Here is a 20,450-nt window from a genome sequence, read left to right as displayed (position 1 = left end):
CAAAAAGGTGCATCCAAGTCAGAATATGTTGCAATATTGAGGTCTCACATGAGCCGTTTTAAGCTTCAGAGAAAAAAAATGACAACAAACCCACGTGGGAGAAGACGGAAGTGACGCCAGGCGTCAAACCGGAAAACGGCACAAACAGCAGCTGGAGCCAAACAAACTGTGCAGGCTGGAGCTTTGGCTTTCATTGGCACCTCGCTACAGATTTATCAACAAGGTATATCTATCTACTATCGACCAAATAGACCCAGGTTGTGTATTCAAAATGAGTAAACTCTGTTCACAAGTTTACAACATTCCGCTAAGATAAAACGAAAACGGGCGGACAGAATTGGAGCTAACATTAGCCGTAAAGCTAGCCAGCACAGCTTACTGGATGTGTAGCTTAATGCTGTGATTTTCATTCTTTCTCCTTTCATTTCTGGAACTATACTCTCATATGGATGTTAAAATGGATGGATGTTTAAAGTTATTTCCACCCAAGATTTCTCTATCTTAGACAGCTTCACTTAACACGCGATATGCCTTTTAAAATTAGTGGTAGCTTTGGCTAATGTTTCCACAAACCTCGAAACATCTTCATCTATCTTTCATTTGAAGGGTCCAGTTTTAATATGTTGAACACCCATAACACCAATACGTTGTCATTTGTTATTCTAATTCATTTTCAACTTATCTTTCCACTTTTAACTTATCTTATGGCCACCAATGTCTTCTCTGCACCGGTGGAAGTAACGTAAATTTACGAATGACATTTTAGGGCGTCAACCAATTAAAGTAAAGTATAGTGCATTAAGTAAAGTGCTGTGTAATGTTAATGGACCGATTATACCAGAAAACATTAAATGTTGGCAAAATGTCCTCAGTTACTGGGAAAGACATTTGCCCATAGGCTCAGCAACAGTAAAGTAGCACATTATTCAGTGGAGTTTGATTTAATGCTCCACAGCAGGAGAGCTGAAAATCATATCTCTTGTTTGTGTTTTTTGAATCACAGGATCACAGTGAGCACAATGGCCACAGACTGGTTGGGTAGTGTTGTGTCCATTAACTGTGGACTGACGCTGGGAGTTTATCAGGGAGAGGTGTCATCTGTTGATCACGCCAGTCAGACCATCTCACTAAGACAGCCCTATCACAATGGGGTCAAGTGCCCTGTTTCTGAGGTCACATTCAGGTAAGAATGGAGACAGATGCGACCATATTTTCTCATCCAACACATCTTTAATCAATTTTTAAAAATCCTCTATATGCAATCTTTAAAGCCCGACTATTAGTCAATTTTTTTGTGTTTCCCACTCCTCCAACTGTTTCTATAAAAAGCTCTAAGACTTGTAATCGTAACATCTGCCTTGAAATTTGTAGTTTTCACTGACGTTGGGTGGAAAGCTGGATCCAGGTGTACATGTAAAAATTTTCAAAGCTACAGTATTTAAAATGTAAGAAAGGCATTTTGAAAATTTAGATTTTTTCTGACATCTCCTGTTCTTAGTAGAATGAAAAAACCTGGCAAATATATGGAAGTATTGCCTATCGTAATGTTTTTACCCAGAGGTAAGGCTCTAGACACAGGTTAAAATCTCTAAGTCAGGATACGCGATGTGAGTGAATGAAGCTCAGGAGGAATTGCTACAAAATTCTAGACAATTTAATTATAGGATTTACTTCACAAAATTAGTCACAAACTTTGAGCATAAATGTTAGCACAGACAGTTCAGTGCTTCCCATTTAGGTTATTGTGGATTTGGATGGTGGGGGAAATTTTGGTTTCTTCTGTCCATGTTTGTTGATTTGTCTGTTCCAGAATAGTTAGTAATGCATTAATACATTAATGGATCTTCATTATATATAGTCATTCTCAATAGGAATGAAACCCTTAATCATTTGGTAAGTGTTATAGGTAAGTTTTTGCTATCGCTACAAAGCCAACATTAGCGTTAACAGCTGTTTGCTTACTAGTGTAGAGAAAACATACCAAGGTCAGCATCAAACTTTCATTCATTCATTCCACAATGATGGCTGAAGCTCTTGGCAAACAACCATCACCACCACCACCTGCTCCTGGCAAGAAACCATGTTTGGCGTAATGGAAAACTTATAAATAGCACCTTTAAGTGTTGAGCCTTGTTCCACTGAAAGAGCTACACAAATCAAACCTGATAATTATTCTAGTACATCAGTACAGTTCAGCCCAGGTAAGGCCAGTCATTTGTTTGTCTTCTAGTGCCATGGATATCAAGGAGCTGAAGTTCTTAGATATCCAGAATACAGTCAACAAGCCCAGTTCTGGTCAGGGAGCTGCAAAACAACCCAGCATCATATCAGCAGGGCGCCATGGCCAGAGTAACAGAACCACTCACCCTCCTGTAACAAGCAGCAGCTCTCATTCTGGCGCTGCTCCTATCACCATCCTACGCAGAGGTAAGTAAGTGGGTGACCTTAGATGGGATGGGGTTTATTTAACTCACAGTCCATTTTCTTTAGTGGGGACCATAGTTGAGTATAATCAACATTGTTTAGAGTTTCATAAATACTTGTCATTAATTGGACACAGTTTGCTGATGTGTCCTTTGGCACGTTAAGGAGCGTGACTGTGCAGCGGAATACTAGAAGACTGACATGAGATTTTATGAGTGTTCCGATGTGACGTATGTTTTCATAACTAAGACCAGTGTATTTATGGCAAGACCAGTTTATTTATGGGTTATGCTTAATCATTTTGAAACTGCATTTCCTAGTTGTTATTTCACAGTCAGACTGTTGTTGCAGAGTTCATATTGGGAGTCATGTACTTCATGACAGGAATATACAGTACTCCTCTGTTGAAGAACAGAAAATAGTTATTGTTCTTCCACTTAAAGAAATGTGAGCACGGCGTCATATATAACCCAATTCCTTTACTAATTCTCAGTTACCAATGATAATGGACTGAAAATTTAAAGTCACGAAACATCACTGCTTTTGATTGTACAACAGAAATGTGTCATGTTTGTTAGCTTACTATAAAAAAGGATCATGTTCTAAATAAGATTTCACACACTGCAAGTGCCACTAAAAGAGTAACGTTTCAAGCACTCTGATTTTTCTTTAACAAATGAAGGCTGACAATATTTTATGCTTTTTAAAAAAAAATAGTTTATTTGTACAGGTGATCTCATTGAGATCGGGATCTCTTTTTCATGAGAGACTTGTTTACTAAAATAAACGTATACAGTATATTTATAGACACATAAATTCACAAGGTTTACAGTGGACACACAGACAAGTCACAGATATATATTATACACATACATACATACTAAATACATTCATATACATACACAGTTTTTCTTTTTTTTTAAAAATTGCATGTGTTGTAAATATATGAGTACCTTTTAAAATGTTTCAGTGAGGTGAGAGAATGTAACTTCAATTATTTTTGGACTCATTCCATTTGTATTCACTGTAATATTTGAAATCAGTTCTCCCAAGTTTAGTTCATTTTTAATTAGTACTAAAGAATTAAATGTTTAAAATATGTCATAAATATTTAATAAGCTAAGTAATTTCCTTAAACAGATGGGCATTGTAGGTTTTAACAAATGTTTCTCAAACAAGTGTAGAAAAGTGCATTTGAAGGGAATTTTTTTCCGCTGCAGTTTTGTGGTGAGATGATAGGCTATCACAAAAAGAATTACAGCAGCCATGATCATGGTATTTAAGGAACATGTTATAGGATTTATTCACAGTAAGAAATACAGTGAATCACCAGACTTTACTTACTTAACATACTTAAGTGACAAAACATGCCATCCTAAAAATACATATCTATCAGTATCTTCTTTCAGGGGACACACAAAATAACTTAAACACTCTGAAAAATGTAAAGTATACCCCTCTCAGAACAATACAGTTGGTCTGCAATTGATCTGAATGAGTCAATGTGTGTTATAGCTTCAAGACCGGAGCTGGATGTGTTTTGGTCACCGCTCTGCTTTGGTGAAAAATAATTTCTTAAGGATACATATTTAATGTTATGTTATGTGAATGATTTTTTTTTCTAATGTTATTGACTGCAATACTACCAACTGCTTCCTAAAGACAGCAAAGACAAAGTAACAGGAATACTGAACAGTGTACTGCAGTCCAACACAGTCCAAAATTATATAGAATAATATTTGGAATTTGTGTTCGTTTTGATATGCCGATGTCTTGTCTGGTGTCTCATAGTCATTAGTGATGAGGTTCAAACAGTGATCAGTGTTCTTATATGGCAGGGAGTTGTGAGTTATTTTAGTCAGCTGACTTACTTATTTCAAAGTTATTATTCTCTGTCTTATAGTGCATTTGGTGTTTTGTAGCCCTGCACCTGAACAGATTGGCCGTTTTGACTGTGTGTGCACATTATTAATAGAAATGAAGCCCTCTATCCAAAATGTGGATTAAAGAAAATAGAACAACAAATAACTACAAAATATGATAAACAGTCACATGTACACGCCATGCAGTGATGAGCTGTGATGTTGATACTGAAAAGCACATCTGCATTCTCCTCTCCTCTCCTGTCTCAAGCTGTGAAAATGTGAATGTGTTGCTCAACCTCCTGATTAGATAAGGGTTAAAAACAGCATTTCCTCTAGTCAACATCCAGTCAGCAGGAAGTCTGCTTGGACAGCTCTGTGGCCTCTGCCGGATTCAGTTAAAGTCAGTTCACTTTCAAACTCAGGATTACCAAACAATGGAGAGGTCAGAGGTCAATAGAATTGGCTAATGGACACTGTGCTATATTCTTCAGTCTGGTTGTAAAAATGACCTCTGCCTCAGGGCTTTTTCCTGTGCACAGAAGATGAAACTTGCACATTAGGATACCAATCTTTTTTTTCTTTTTTTTTTCTTACAAGAAAAAACAGAAATATGTTCAAATTGCATTTATAAATTTTTTGTTTTGTGTCAGAAAGACTCATAGCTCTTTGACACAGTCTCTGCTCCTGTGTGTCACCAGCTTCTGTTAAGGTGCTTGAACATGGGACCAAACACACAAAGTCTTGCTATGACCCCCCCCCCACCCTCAAAGATTCCCATAGCGTGCTAAGGGCTTGTACCAAAGTTCCTCTTTACAATATGTGTGTGACTAAGATCAATAAACATTCCCCCTCCCTCTCCGTGTCTGCTCCTAAAGAGAAGGTTATGCAAAGCCTTGCTTTTCGTGCCTCCGTGCCCTCCTGTCCTCTCTCTCTCTCTCCCCATCTCCTCTAACTCCCTCGCTCCTGCTCTGCACAGGAAACCACCCCCCCTACCCAGCCCCCGACAGGAAGCCATGTTGTCCCAGTGTGCTCGGAAGGCCAAAGCGATATCAATTGTGGAAGTAATGTTTACCTTTTGAGTTTTTATTTTAATCTCCAGCTCTCAGGCTGGTGGCCAGGGAGCCAATGCCCAAATTGCATGGGGCCAAAGTGCTGAGTGCCTTGGGCAGGGCTGGTCCTTTCACACGCAATGCCATGCTCCCAAGAAGCCCCCGGCCACAAAGAAGGGAAAGCAGGGTGGCCCGTTGCTTATACAAGATCACAAATTCCAGAAATGGTTTCTGAATATCTACCACTGATCTTTCTGGGAGAGTAGGATGGGAATTAAGAGAGTGGCTGCTTTTTGTGATGCAGAGGCCTCCAGAAGCAGAGACGAATTCCATCAGACCCAAATAGATCTGATTAAAAGGGCAGTTGAGAAGAGGAGCTCCAGACTCTGCTCTTACATAAACTGTTCCCATAACCAGCATGATGGCTCTGTATATGCAGTGAAATTGTGTGCAACATAGTGTTTTTCCCCATAAATTGTTGCCTCAGATATTTGTAAATCAGTCACCTAGCACTTTATTAGGAACAGCTGTACACCTGCTTTATCATGCAAATATGCACTCAGCCAATCATGTGGCAGCAGTGCAGTGCATAAAGTCATGCAGATACAGGTCAGACGCTTCAGTTATTGTTCACATCAAACATCAGATTTCAGTTACGTTGACTGTAGCATTACTGTTGGTGCCAGACGGGCTGGTTTGAGTCGACTGATCTGCTGATCTCTGGGAATTTTCACAGACAACAAAAACATCCAGTGAGCAGCAGTTCTGTGGACAGAAACGCCTTGTGGATGAGAAAGGTCACAGGAGAATGGCCAGACTGGTTCAAGCTGACAGAAATGCTACAGCAACTCAGACAACCATTTTTTACAACTGTGGTGAGCCCAGAACAGAGGTTTTTGCTGAGGCATGCAGATGGTAGAGTCTGAATTTGGCATCAGCGGCATGAATCCATGAACACAACCTGCCTTGTGTCAACAGTCCGGGCTGGTTGTGGCGGCCGTGTAATGGTGTGGGGAATGTTTTCTTGGCACACATGAGGCCCCTTAACAGCAGCAATCATGGTTTCGGTGCCACAGCTTATCTAAGTATTGTTGGTGACCATGTTCATCCCTTTGTGTCCACAATTTACCATGGCTACATCCAGCATGATAATGCACCATGTCTTGAAGCAAACGTCATCTCAAACTGTTTTGTGAACATCACGAAGAGTTCAGAGAACTTCAGTTGCCTCCCCAGTCACCAGATCTGAATCCAACAGGACACTTTTAGAACTTGGTAGAAGTGGAGATCAGCAGCATGAATGTGCAGCTGACAAATCAGCAGAAATTATGTGATACAGTTATGTCAACATGTAGGAGAATCTCAAAGGAAAGTTTCCAACACCTTGTGGAATCAATGCCACAGAAGACCTGAGGCTGTTCTGAGAGTAAAGGGAAGCTGTGCCCAGAGCTAGTACAGGTTTATTCCTAATAAATTGCTCAGTGATTTTTATCATTGAAAGTTTTTGCTGAGTATGCATTGTTTAGCGTCCCATTCATACACACTAAGAGCTTCACTATGTGATTGTGGTGCAGTTTTGCCATAAGCCGTATATCATTTTGAAATATTCCTGGCCTGTGTAGTTAGACGAACTTGTGGTGGTAAGTTTGTCCAAACTGAAATCAGTGAAGTTCACTCTGTCTCGCTACTTGGTATTCATTAGCCTGTTTGACTTGGAGCTCTGCCCAGTTCATTCAGACGATTGATTCATAGCATGACAAAACACTTCCTCGTAAATAAAGACATTGTTGGCTTGTGATAATAAGCACACTGTCTTTTATCCCTGTTCACACACTTGAACACACTAACCCACCATCTTTCTCCCCTTGTACCAGATTCTGCATTGTTTTTTCTCCAAATTATAATTATAGATAATTAGTAAGCTAATGCAAAAACATTTAGTAGTACACTTGTTTGTGTTGGAAGGAAAGTAATTAGTTAATATGGTGGTGGAAACACTGATTGCAAGTTGATAGACCAACTCAGTGCTGAATGAAGCGACAAAAACCTCACTCCTGTCTGTCGCTGAGCCGTGGTTGTAAGGCCGGATTGTGATATTGAGGCAGGTCTCAGATTGGCTCACAACTGGCTAGTGGTGTTGTATGGGTGCCAGTGTACTATGACTGAGCCTCCCAGTGTCTTGCGTGAGAGTCCAAAGCACCTTAGCTGTCACAGTGACAGTAGCGTGCGACTGTGCCTCTCTGTCTCCTGGTTAGCGTGAGAGCTCAAGATGATTGGGGTTGAAGGCCAGGTTTTTCCGGTTTTTCTGTCTTTTTTTTTTTTTTTTTTTTTTTTTGTTCTCGGTTCATTTTATTTTTTGTTTGTTCTTACATGTATGTAAACTTTATTGAGCACTGCTCAGTCGGCCATTGTATGTTTGGTGTGTCGGCTGTGTTTTGTTATCAGCGGGTTATAGTAACTAACTAACCGTGAGAGGATAAGAGGAGGTGCCAGTCAGAGTTACACAAGATAAAAGGAGTTACGAGCATCTACTGCTGAGTACAGGAACTTATTGTGTATGGATTACACCCTTTACAACAGGATGATGTATAGTATGACAGCTTGTAGTGCCTTTCAGAGGTGATTAGGATGTGGGGGGATTTCTGGGTAATCTATGCATTTTGGGTTTCAGTGCTTGATATTACAGCTAAAATAGACCTGTTGTCGCCCAGCGCAAAGCTTCCCGCTCTCTGTCATGAAACCTCAGTTTGTATGTTGTATGTTATTAATTTCATGGTTACATAGTTGCCGGTGCTGTATGATTATTATTCTCAGACTGTTCTGGGAATATAACTTGTACTTTGTGTTATATTTAAACTTTTAAATCCCTCTTTTCAGCATTCCTAAGCAGTATGCAGACATAAAATAAATGGTTTATACACAATTCAGTGTAGTTTAGTAATGTACAGTAATTCATAGCAATTATAACTTCTCCTATTTAGACATGGATTTATCCATATTATCTCTCACTATCTGTTTATGCACCAACCTCTACCTGTGGGTGTCCACAGGAAGAGTTGTAGTTGTAGACAAATAATTAATAATCTGCTTACAACTACATTATAGTGGGTTATATACCATTTTTACATGTTTATATACTGCTTATAAATGCTAAATATGGGCACTTAAAGTGTTTCCAAAATTTAAAGTTTTCTAAGTGATGAAATAAAGAGGGATTATGAAATTAGTATTCCACCTTTTTTAAATTGATTTACTACCAATAAATTGAATTATTGCTGAAGGGAGTGTGTGTAAATGCATTTGCTTCTCCATCAGTGCAGTAATGAATGATTGCAGCCTCAATCAGATAGCGATGATTTGGATGTCTATTGGCAAATATGATGTCTCTATCTCTATCTAAGTACTGTAGATGGGCCTCAAGTGAATTGATCATTTTTTAGGTAATATATGTTGGACCAGATTATAATTTTTTTCTTCACATAATCCTTCACAAATCCTGAACAGTTAGGCAGTAGTATATCCAAGCTGTTTTTCTTTCCTGAGGAAGAGCAAGGTCCATTGGTGGTTTTGTCCCATTAATATTCAGTTTCAATCTCTGCCACCATTGTCCAGTGCAGCATTGTGTTTTGTGTGACACAAATTAGGAATGGAAAATTAAGATAAGTGTGTGTTTGCCTTATGTGCAGAAACTGTCAGAAGATTATTAATCAACACATCCTGTCATGACGTTTTGCTTACAAATGTCTTCGTTTTCTCCAACCCCAACAGTTTCATCTAATAGTAGAGGGGTGATACCAGCCACAGCAAAGAAAAACAATGTGAGGAATGGAGGCACTGGAGGGCCGATGAGGTCAAAGGATGACGAGTGCTTCGGAGACGGGACCGATGAGGACCTGGACACTGACTTTGACTTTGAGGGAAATTTGGCTCTGTTCGACAAAGCTGCCGTCTTCTCCCGGATTGATGGGACCAGTCGCCACAGTAGCAGGGCACAGCATCACAGCACACAGGCCGAACAGAAGCCAATGTCCTATCGCCATGACGAGAATATTCTGGAGGGGAAGCCTGTCATATACCGACAGATAACAGTGCCCCAGCAGGGGGGCAGAGAGTATTGTACTGGTGAGAACAAGATGCATGTGCATACTCACACACACACACACACACACACACACACACACACACACACACACACTTACACGTGACTTAATTTAATATATATTATTCTAGATTTATTGATGTAGTGCTGTCAGTCAGTATAGCAGCAAACCTACAACAGTGGGTGAATCACATTGTTTTTATAGAGTGGCTGTGAGCTAACACACTCAGGCAGAGGCATTTGTTTTGTAGACTTAAGTGTAATCCTTGAGGATGAGAGTTTTGTATCGGATCCTGACTTTTTTTTTTCCTTTTTTTTTTTCTTTAAATCCTTTTAAATTGCCTGTTTTTTCCAACATTTTAATACCCAAATATATTTGATTATATAAAACACAGGAAAAGGTGCTATTTCTCAATCTTTATAAGTTTATTTCTGTGTGAAATAAACAACCTGTTACTATTTTTACTTGAAGCATATCACAATACTACTGTGTAATAACAAGGTGTGCTATGATATGAGGAAAGGAAAAGAATATTTAGAGCAGGTCATAAGGTATTTATGGATCCACTTTGACAACCCTAACACTGCACCTGCTGTTACTCACCTCCTAGCTTCTGCCATAGTTTCCATGATGGTGTACTCATCATGATTTAATTTCGTATGACATGGTTTACATTGTTTCCCTTGCAGAGGGAAAAAACCTTGAAATAATGTGAAGTCCCTCTTTGGGACATTTTATCAGTGAACATGTCAGTGTTGTGAGCACAATGTTTGTTTTGGACGGAGTATTTTGTTTCCACCGTGTTTCAACTCTGACCAGGAAGACCATCTGTTTATCTAATAACACTCTTTCGGCTGTTGCCAAAAGCTATAAAAATGTAAACTTTTTTACACTTGATTGTAAGGATAAGAGCTTCTTAGCACTGTGGGGAATGTGCAGCAGTGTCTGTTGCCATTGAACACAATGAGCAAAACAACATGCAGTATAAAGAGTGGGCTCACAGCCTGTTTCCACCATTGGCCAGAGAGAGGTCATCATTGGGCCGACTGCCTGGCAGTATACACCCATGGTTGCATAAGGTGTGCGTGAAGGTGACTTTTGACCCCCCCCCCCCCCCCCCAACCCCACCCCACCCCACCCCCTGCTATAGGCCCACATAGATGATGAACCCATCCTTTCTCACTCTTCAGCTCACACTAGGAGTGTTACATAACTAGTTAATAGAAACACAAGATAAGTAAAATATACGCTAGCACAGGCCATTGAGTCCAAGGTGTGAGAGAAATGGCTCGATCGAATTGGAGCAGTGAGAAGGTGGAGAGTTGGTGGGATTGGGGAAAGGGCTGAGTGGTATGGTGTGTCAGTATGTGTAGGTGTTATACTAGAACCAGAGGGATCAAATTCCACCTTTTTCTGTTCACAAGATAGAGTAGTTTACAGGGCAGACGTGGAATAATGACACGGGACAGAACTGCCCCCCTTGGTCCAGATTTGTTATTTGTTGACAGCAAGATAAGGTGGAATTGCAAGCCAAGTGGACATGTAAAAGACAGGGCATTAAATATATATTTACTTTTTCATGTTGGTATCATTATGTTGGTAAATATATCTCTAAGCTTCTGCTAAGCATTAAATTCTTCTAATCTCATTTGTTTGTGATTTTGCTCAGCATTCATTGTTGTATATGCAGTGTCTCTCCTGTGCTGGATGAGGATCACTGGAACAAATGAGTGTGAGCTTTTTATTCCTAGGCTGTGTACACTAGATGACGGGCAGGTTGTAATACTAATAGTGTTTCTAGGATTTACATCCCAGACTGTCTATCTGATTGTGGTGACACAGCGCAGCTCAGCAGGGGCAGCTGTCTACCAATCAGCAGACAGCTGCCAAGCAGAGCCTCCTTTTCTTACCGTGCAGGCAGATCTGCTTCCCAGGGCTGTCATCATAATCCCCATCCACTGCACTCTGTAATTAGCGTGCCGCCGTACAGCCTTACATAAACAGCACCTCTGAAGCAGGAACAAACCGCAGTGCTCTTGACCTGGAATCTTTGCCAGTAAACAGATAAATCAACAATATGAGAACAGAGCGAGAAAAACAAAGTGCCCAGCTGTATGTTAGGGTTGCCATAACGCATTGGCATGAGGCTTTGACAGGCCTGTTTCTATAGAGCATTGTTTATTGTAAAGCTTGCAGTCTGTGTCGGTTTAGTTCTGCTATTGTCTTGCTTTCCTCTGCGGTGATTGACTCCAGCTGTGCAGTGAAACCTCTCCAGTGCAAACAAGCCAGGCCGCAACACAAATTGCAACGAAGCCAACTGCCAGCTTTTTTTCTTTTATTTATTTATTTTTTTCTTTTATGCTGTATCACTTTGCGGTTAGCAAACTTGAATTTATGTGTCATTCTAAACTATTTTAACCAGTCTGCTCCACTGACCCAGTTGATAGAGTGGGGACCTCCATGTGTGTTATGATCTTCTCCTGAAACCACATACAGGTGAAGAGGAGGCAAGTACTCAAAGGTTTAGAGACACAGGGACTGCAGTACACATGGGGAAGTGGTCATTAGGTAATATTGGTTTGAAGAATTTCTGACGACTGGGTGCAGGGTACTTTGGCTCTTTCGCCCAATGAAGGCCTGAGGCGTCGTCATTAAAGGGTGAAAAGGTGACCAGCTGTGTGCTAGATTGTTTGTTTCTTCACATTACAGTTGTTAATCATATGCAAGATTTTTACAGAAACTTTGTTGGAAGTTTCCTGCAAAAACAATCACAGGTTGTTTATAATATTTAAACAGAGAAATGGACATAAGCAGTGGTCCTCATCATGGCTGAGTAGACAAAATGAAGGGTGGCACCTACCAAAGTGAACTCAACTAACAGAAAATCCAGTGATGTTGTATTGTTAGATTTGTTAAGTGATTTGTGCAAAACACAACACAGAAAGCCACAACAATGGCTAATGGTAAAAAGCTACTGGAACCAATGATATTACCAATTTGCTAAAAAGGAATCTGACAGATTACCACATTAAGCTCCTTTTCTGTGCTCAAATGAACCGGCGCCGCATCCTGCTACCTCTGCAGCTCTTGCGGTGCAGAGGAGAGGAATGGAACAGCCTAGTTTCGCTCTCCCAATCCCAGCGCAACCCTTAAGTCACACATGGCCCGCATCCAGCCAGCGTGTATTGCTTTCAGTTCCTTCGGTTCCCTTGTCATGCTTGAAGGATTGCTTCCAGCTCAGTTTATTTTAGTGCTGCTGCATATTCATGGCTACCCGGTTTGACTAGTTGACTCTCCGGTTTGTTTTCACACCACATCGAGAGTGGGTGTGTGCGCGCATAAATAATTGCATGTGTGTCAGGGAGGAGAACATGGCGTGTGGTTGTGTGTGTGGAAGTGGTGGTAGTGGCAACTTCAGAACTTCAGCAGGAGAGTTATTAAGACGCTCACCTGCTGGGATGTTTGAAAAGCAATTAGTGCAGACTGGTGCAACTCCCACTTCTTCTGAGCTTGGCACTCAAGGCAGAAGTTTGCATGACAAGAGCCAGTTGACTTTCCTGTGCTTATCGCTCACGTGAGGATTGGCATGTTCCAGATTTCTGTTGACCACTGAAACATATTAGCCGTCTTTGTGCGGTATCAATAAAAGAATAGTGGGCGGGGAACAGGGCCAACCTAAAGATAAGCCAGAATTTCAGTCAGGCACGGAATGAGTCTGTGTTTATATGTAGTTATCTTGTGTGTGTGTGTGTGTGTGTGTGTGTGTGTGTGTGTGTGTGTGTGTGTGTCACTCTGTCCAAGTTGCATGCCAGGGTGTAAAGTTGTGGGTGTATGTGATTGTAAATCGGGTTGTTGTGAGTTTGATGTAGGATGAGGTGTGGGTAGCATGCACGCGTGTGGGTGTCAGTGTGAGTTTGTGCACGCCAATGAGGCCACCAAGTTCTCAGCTACCAGGCCAGAGGTCTGTAGGAGGCCATTAAGGACTTAACTGCCTCCCAGCAGCTTTATTTATCAAAGGGATCCTGAGCTGTGCAGTTCCCCCAGCTTGACTTTCATTACCCTTCTAATATGCCACAGGCAATAGACAGCCAGAGATTAGCACAGGCTCTTTAAAGGTTTCTACACACTTCAGTTTGTACAGTGATAAAAAGGCTGAATTGTAGTTATGTAATACAATATTTCAAATTATACACAAAAGAGAACAATTCTGACAAGGTTAGGTGTCTTTACATGACAGGAACCATAAAAACAAAGAGGTCTAAGTATTTCCCTCTAAGGAAAGAGAACTACTGAAGATTCAATGAATTTCAAAGCGGAATCTTCTTTTGGAAAACAGCATGATAGTGGCAGTGAGCAGAAATGTAAAAATTATTTAAAGAGGTCCAAACCAAATGTAGTCACTATATAACTTACCTGTCAAGAACAATATAGTCCTTAGTGTCGATGGGACACATTGACACTAAGTGCTAAATGCTGCTTGTCAGGCTTCCCACAATAAAACAGATTAACCCTTGAGGTAACAAGGGCGACAATAATACAGCACAGAATAGGGTCCACTTGATCCCGTTGTCCTTTACACAATTTACTTTGGTTCTCTGGGAGCTTGACTGAATAAATAGCGAATCAGATATATTATTCCATGTGTCTGGAGCATTAAATCCAAATGCGGTCTTTCCAAATTCAGAATTAACTTTAGGTACATGGACTGTTAGCCAATCATGTGACCAAGTTTATATATTGGCATCAGCTAATACAGTATATTTACTGATAAGTAACAAGAAATTTCAGTATAGAAATGTCAAAGATGGACTCTCTGAAACCTTCCAGAGACTAATGATATTTAATTTATCAAGTGTAAAATTGTCCATCAACTTCCTGCATGTTCTTTCTACAGTTCAGTATCTTACGATACTATATAACCAGTCCTCCATCATTAGCCAGTGATTGGTTTAATGTCCTGCTCAAGGGCACCTTGACAGTTATTGTCAAGGAACGGCAGATCATTCCTCATTCACTTGGCCCCTAGTGTGGAGACGGGGAAATACTTAAGTTGTTTATTATATAGATTTATATATTTCATATCAATGCTTTCCTTTAAATGGTTTACCCAGTTCTATACATAAAACTGAGCTGAAAATAGATTGGGTGACATATCCCAACTAAAAAAGTAGTCTATGAATTACTTTGGCTCAGAAGTTTTTCTTTATTTAGTATCCACTGGCAGATAAGTCAACAGTTTAGTTTCAGAAACTGAATCCATTGTTTATCCCGGTCACCACCATGCCTCCCCCATGTTTAGTCCTCCCTATCTCTCACCACGAACCGTTGGGATACAGGTGCAGGTGTTCATATGTATATGATGTTTGTCCCCTTTTTTGTCACGCTAACCTGCTGTATGTTTTGACTGAGACGGCAGCCGATGTGGGGGGTCCAGCCCAGTGCAGCCCCGTCCTCAAGCTAGGGGTGGGAGATTGGTCAGAAACCATGTGATGGTGCGTGTGAACTCGGGCCCTGCAGGGAATAGGCGTCTCACTCTAGCTGCCTCATGTTTGTCATGTTTTGTAAAGGCTGCCAATCTTCCCTTTGTTGCCGCAGACAGCAGTGACAAACAGGAGAGGAAATGGAGAATCTTCCGTGATGGGAACAAGATCAGGTCGTGAGGAGGAGGAAGGGCTTTTCCCTGAGGAATGGGTTCCTCACATGAGGATCTGTTTTAAACATAACTACCACCCCCTGAGAACATGGGAAAGTGTTTATCTGTAGACCAATATTTGTCCTTATCTTACAGGTCGGTTTCTGAGCTTTACTTCTACTCCAGTAGTTGTTTTTCAAGGTGCACTGATGAAAATAAGTTTCTTATGAAGATATATCACAATTCAGGATTACTTTAGAAATGCAAAACTGTATCTGGAGCTTGTCAGACTATTGCAACGCATATTCTTCAGCTTTTTTTTTTGAGGAGTAAATTTAATCCATGCTGCTCAGTTTGTCTCTTTTTCAGAGAGAGACACAGTGAAATTTAAGATTTTTTAAATTTGAAATTTTTTATTTACCAAACTGCCTGCCACTGTGTCACAAGATCAGTGATGTTATATGGATCATTTCTATGGGAATGTTAGAAGTGGATTACATTTACCAGTAAGAGAGGCAAGGCTCAGTTGCCTGGTTTTGGCATGGAACTCAACATGACTTTGATAGCCATGGAGGAATGTTAATGACAGTGCTAATTGCTAGTGGATAAATTCTCTTTCTGTGCTTTGTGTCTCACTTAATTCGTTACACTTGTGTGATGTTTGTAAAGATGAAGAAATAACAAAGTATAAAATAGCATTAACATTCTATCTATGTTACCTCATGTTCTCCCTTTGCAGACTCAGGCCTGGTGGTGCCCAGCGTGCCCTATGAGCTTCATAAGCGTCTACTAGCAACTGCAGAGCACTGGGGCCTGTCTCTTGAGCGCAGGCTGGAGATGATAGGTGTTTGTTCCAGTCAGATGGCTCTCACGCTGCTCGGTGGACCAAACAGGTAAGGAATACCACACAGGCACTGGTATGGTGTGTACCTCTTCATGGTTGGTAAGTGTGTAAAAGAATAAAGTTAATCATTTCCTGGGATACACGATTTGCCATCTGATGCACAGCGCAGTGCAGTAGAGCCTCTGTGGTTTGTGTAATAATAATGAGAATGCACAGCAGTGTGCCAAACATCCCTATCTGAGTAATTCACCCCTAACCCAACCATAAGAGCCGCTCTGTCCTAACTTTTTGTTTGCATGTACTGTTTTCCAGTTTCCATGGCAATCATCTTTACTACAATGTTTCTACATGAGTTAGGGGATGTTGACCTTGACTCCCCTCAGGGTTTATTTTGTCAGGAAAGCACTGCTGCGAGCGGTCACACTGCAGGTCTAGAACATCATAATAGACTGAAGACACCCCTGTTTGGCAGTGTTTACCTGCACTGTTATGAGCGATTAAGTCTTATTTTAAGATCAAAGAAACACAGTGCAGAGACTCATATAACAAACAGGTTTGTTGTCTCAAATCCTTTTATCAATCCAGCACTGTAATACATGCATGTCTAAAGTTTACACCGGAACTACGATGAGTTCAGATTAAGTTTCATTTTGTATTGTAATAGCACGATCACAGACACTACAATGGTGGCAGCAGACAAAGCCTACAGATACATAATCCTTAAATCAAGCTTCCAGATATTTCTTGCTTATAAGTGCAGTAATTCATATCTAATTAGATGTTTTAAGACTGTGATTATGAATAAGATGGTGCCCACAGTTTATGACCTTTAGCCAAGCATAGTGCCAAGCACTGCCAAGGACTTGCTATGACTGAATATTTAACATGCTTCACTTATTACTAACATTACCTGTGTTAATGTTTTTAATGTTAATGTGTTCCTTAAAAAGGCTTTTTATTGGCCAATGTGATACAGATTAACAATGAGCTGGAAGTTATTTATCTAGCAAATATACAGTATCTGTTTTTTCAATCTGTGAGTAACTATTATTAATATATGTATGTTGCAAAGTTATTGAATGGCAGCATGCGCTGGAATTGCATGTAGGTTTTGAATAGCACATGCCTTTAAACTAGCAGACTGACCCAAAAGACTTGGTGTCCATAAACAACCACGTCTCATGTTGTTCTTTATAGTTGCCTTTATCTCTTTGTTGCATAATCGCTTTGTCATCTCTCAAATGTCCCCAGACTCACACCAAAAAACGTGCACCAGAGGCCCACCGTGGTTCTCCTGTGTGGGCCCCACCTCCAGGGAGCCCAGGGCATCAGCTGTGGTAGACACTTGGCCAACCACGAAGTGGAGGTCATCCTCTTCCTGCCCAATTTTGTCAAGATGCAGGAATCTGTCACCAGTGAGGTCAGCCTCTACAGCAGGACCAGTGGCAAGCAAGTGTCCAGTGTCAAAGGTAAAAAAAACACCAACAGAGAGTTTTTAACTCCCTGTCTACCCAAGATTCAGTGACAATGATGGAGAAGAACCAAGTGTGAGTGACTGAGTACCTGTGCAAGTATTAGTGTTTGTCTTGTGGGAACAGACTAACACAGACAAACGTTGCCCTCTAGTGGAATAATATAATTTAAAACACTCCTGACATATTTTGTACTTGAAAGCTCAAACTGAGTGATACCTTGGACGTGTGTTTGTAACATCTTTGCTAAATGTGTAATTGCATTAATTATATGTGAGAAAAGCTGGTGGTGATTTATGTTTCTGTTTTAACACTTTGGTAAATACACACTGGGCTTGTAGTCTGGCAATGCAGGGACAAGTTACACGGCCAAGTGGAGGTGCAGGTTTCAGCCTCTTATGATGTGAATTATTTTTGACACTTGTTTAGACATTTTAGTTTCCTGTAGATAGATAGTATTCAGATTCAATTCAGGTTTTTTTCAGAATATCTCCCAGATACAGCAGCATGCTCACATACACAAAGATGTATTCTTTCATGGTTTTGTGAGGCAACTTTCAAACACTTTTTTTCTTCTCCTCATGCTGTGCCTCAGACCTTCCTGCGAGCCCAGTCGATCTGCTCATCAACTGCCTGGACTGCCACGAGAACCAACTGTTGAGAGAACAGTCCTGGTACCAATCAGCCGCTGACTGGGCCAACCAGAACCGGGCTCCAGTCCTCAGTATTGATCCTCCTGTCAGTGAGCAGCATCAGACCGTCGAGGCGAAGTGGACTCTCTCTTTAGGACTTCCTCTCCCTTTAGCTGAGACAGAGAGCAGGGTCTACCTCTGTGACATTGGCATCCCTAAGCTGGTGTTCCAGGAAGTTGGAATCAGATACCTCTCACCCTTTGGATGTAAATTTGTCATTCCTCTGCACCGAGCGTAACAGAAAACCACTCACACTTAGGTGCAAGTGCACAGTGGGAGCGAAAGGTCTGCTTTTCCACTGTGAGTTTAAGGCACCATTGCCTGAATGTGTGTGGCAACCGTGACCAAAACAATCTTCAGTTACAAAGTTTATAGAACTTAATGACACATTTGAGGGCGTCATCTGAAAGACTAACCTATGCATGTATTGTAGGTTTGTCCTCTTATTCCCTGGACGCTCTGAGGTTGCTGCACATTGCGTGCGACACCTCTTGTTTTTGAGAGAGAAAGGTTTCCTGTTCTTTGGTGTGTTTTGATAAGGGCTCTGTGACTATGTGAATATGTTTACAAAATGCTGACCACTGTGAGTCCATGTGACCTCTGACCCTGTGACCAGTCAGAGCAGCAGCGACTCAGTTCCTGTTTCCTCCTTTAGATTACATGTGGAGTCTGGTGCTGACCCCGTGAACTGGGGCTCAGCTCAGCCTAAATCTGCCATTTATCTCCTCCACAGTTGATGTCCACTGTGTTTCTGTTTAATGGATTTTTGTTTTTTTGGGGGGGTTTTTTTTTTACAAACACAAATGGGTATATTTTGTCTGGTAATAGCTGTAGCATGTTACATTGAAAAGGTGGTATTATAAAGTTTATATTTGTATTTATTCTTAAGTACACCTCAGGAATTAGGTATAAAATTTGTAATACTTTATATTTACATTTCCATTACATTCGAGGGCACTCTTTCTACACTGTTGGTTGTTCTGAATTCATAACCACTGACAGTGAAAATGAGAAGCGGTAGCAGACGCCCCAGAAGATTAATTTTCTGTATTTCTGAAGTCCAGCAGATTAGAGCGGAATTTGAAGCACACATTCCAAGGACCAAAAAAACATCTTCATCTCCAGGGATTATAGCCAGGCAGGTGCAGTGAAACATTTTGACACATCAGATTCAGCCACATCCAGTGAAATAACCACTCCAACCAACTGCCTCTGCTTCAGTCAGCATTGTGATCTTGTGTTTTAATTTTGGATCAGCAAAATGTCAAGTTTATAAGAAAAAGTAAAACAGCCTTATTTTTTAGACTGGCAGCTATGCACTTTGGAAAATATGCAGGTATGGCTTTTCAAAAGCCGTTAAGTCCTTGTGTCAGGAACTTCGTTTCCAACCACCACTTGCAGTAAAAACTTGTAAATAACAAAGCTGTGGTCACAAATGATAAATGACAGCTTTAATAGGCTTTGTAGGGTTCACACTTAACTAATGTCTACATTTAATGTGAATATTAGTTAAGTGTTACCAAGGACAGCTGTGAGAATTGTACTTCTTTATCTCGCGAGAGTTTGCTCAAAACCAGAAACTGCCCAAAACCAGGTGTGAACACCTGGTGGAGGGAAGCAGAATAGATTCAATATAATTTGTTGGTACTTCTATAAAGTTCTGAATAAGACGTCTGACTACTCATGTAAATGACATTCAAAAGACCGCAGCCTTTTTTCCTGTACTTTCTCGGAACTGCTATTCTTTTTCCTCTGCACTGCAGCAAAAACCTTTATATTTGATTATGACTACCTATAACAAATGTTTTAGAAAATACCATGCAGGTTTGATTGTAGCCAAGGTTCTGGCTGCCTTGTTCCCAGCCTTCTTGGTTATTGCTGACAAGCCGCTAATTTAAGAGCAAAGTACCTTTTGTAAGCCTGTTAAATATGTCCTATGGAAAACCTGATATAGAAACATGTCCTTTTTAAATGTATCTTTGGGTATACATGTGAAGCACCAGGCAAAGTATTTGAAGGTGCAAAAATATCTCATTGATAACCATATGGTAGGGTGACGGTGGGTGCTCCTTTTATAGCAAATGAAATAAAAACACTGTGTGTAAACTCCACCGGATCTGGGTCATGGCCACTGGCAAAAAACCACACTTCAATTTCTACACCTGAGTGCACTTTTGAAACACTATACTGAAGCTAATACATTCAAGAGGGAAATATTCAAGTTTTTACTCACTGATTTTGACATTTATGGGTTCTACTTACTTCCTGGATAGTAAGATTTAAAATACATGATATATGATCACTTTATAAAATATGATTTGTTGTTATAGGTCAACTACCCAGTAAGGGAGATAGAATTAGCTTCATAATGA

General features: G+C 40.6%; 1 protein-coding gene across 1 annotated transcript; it reads left to right on the top strand.

Moving 5' to 3' along the window:
- Window positions 1-136: 136 nt before the first annotated feature.
- LOC130174198 (enhancer of mRNA-decapping protein 3-like) lies at window positions 137-20,187 on the top strand. Its single transcript, XM_056383810.1, has 7 exons — window positions 137-223; window positions 1,004-1,183; window positions 2,231-2,427; window positions 9,107-9,460; window positions 15,810-15,963; window positions 17,166-17,383; window positions 17,982-20,187. Exons 2-7 carry the CDS (start codon window positions 1,020-1,022, stop codon window positions 18,314-18,316), a joined length of 1,422 nt encoding a protein of 473 aa, XP_056239785.1. The 5' UTR covers window positions 137-223; window positions 1,004-1,019; the 3' UTR covers window positions 18,317-20,187.
- The last annotated feature ends 263 nt before the right edge of the window (window positions 20,188-20,450 follow it).

Source organism: Seriola aureovittata, chromosome 1 (genome assembly GCF_021018895.1).
Source record: "Seriola aureovittata isolate HTS-2021-v1 ecotype China chromosome 1, ASM2101889v1, whole genome shotgun sequence".
NCBI lineage: Eukaryota > Metazoa > Chordata > Actinopteri > Carangiformes > Carangidae > Seriola > Seriola aureovittata.
The sequence above is the reverse complement of the archived record's forward strand: the minus strand, read 5'-3'. Positions and strand labels throughout refer to the sequence as shown.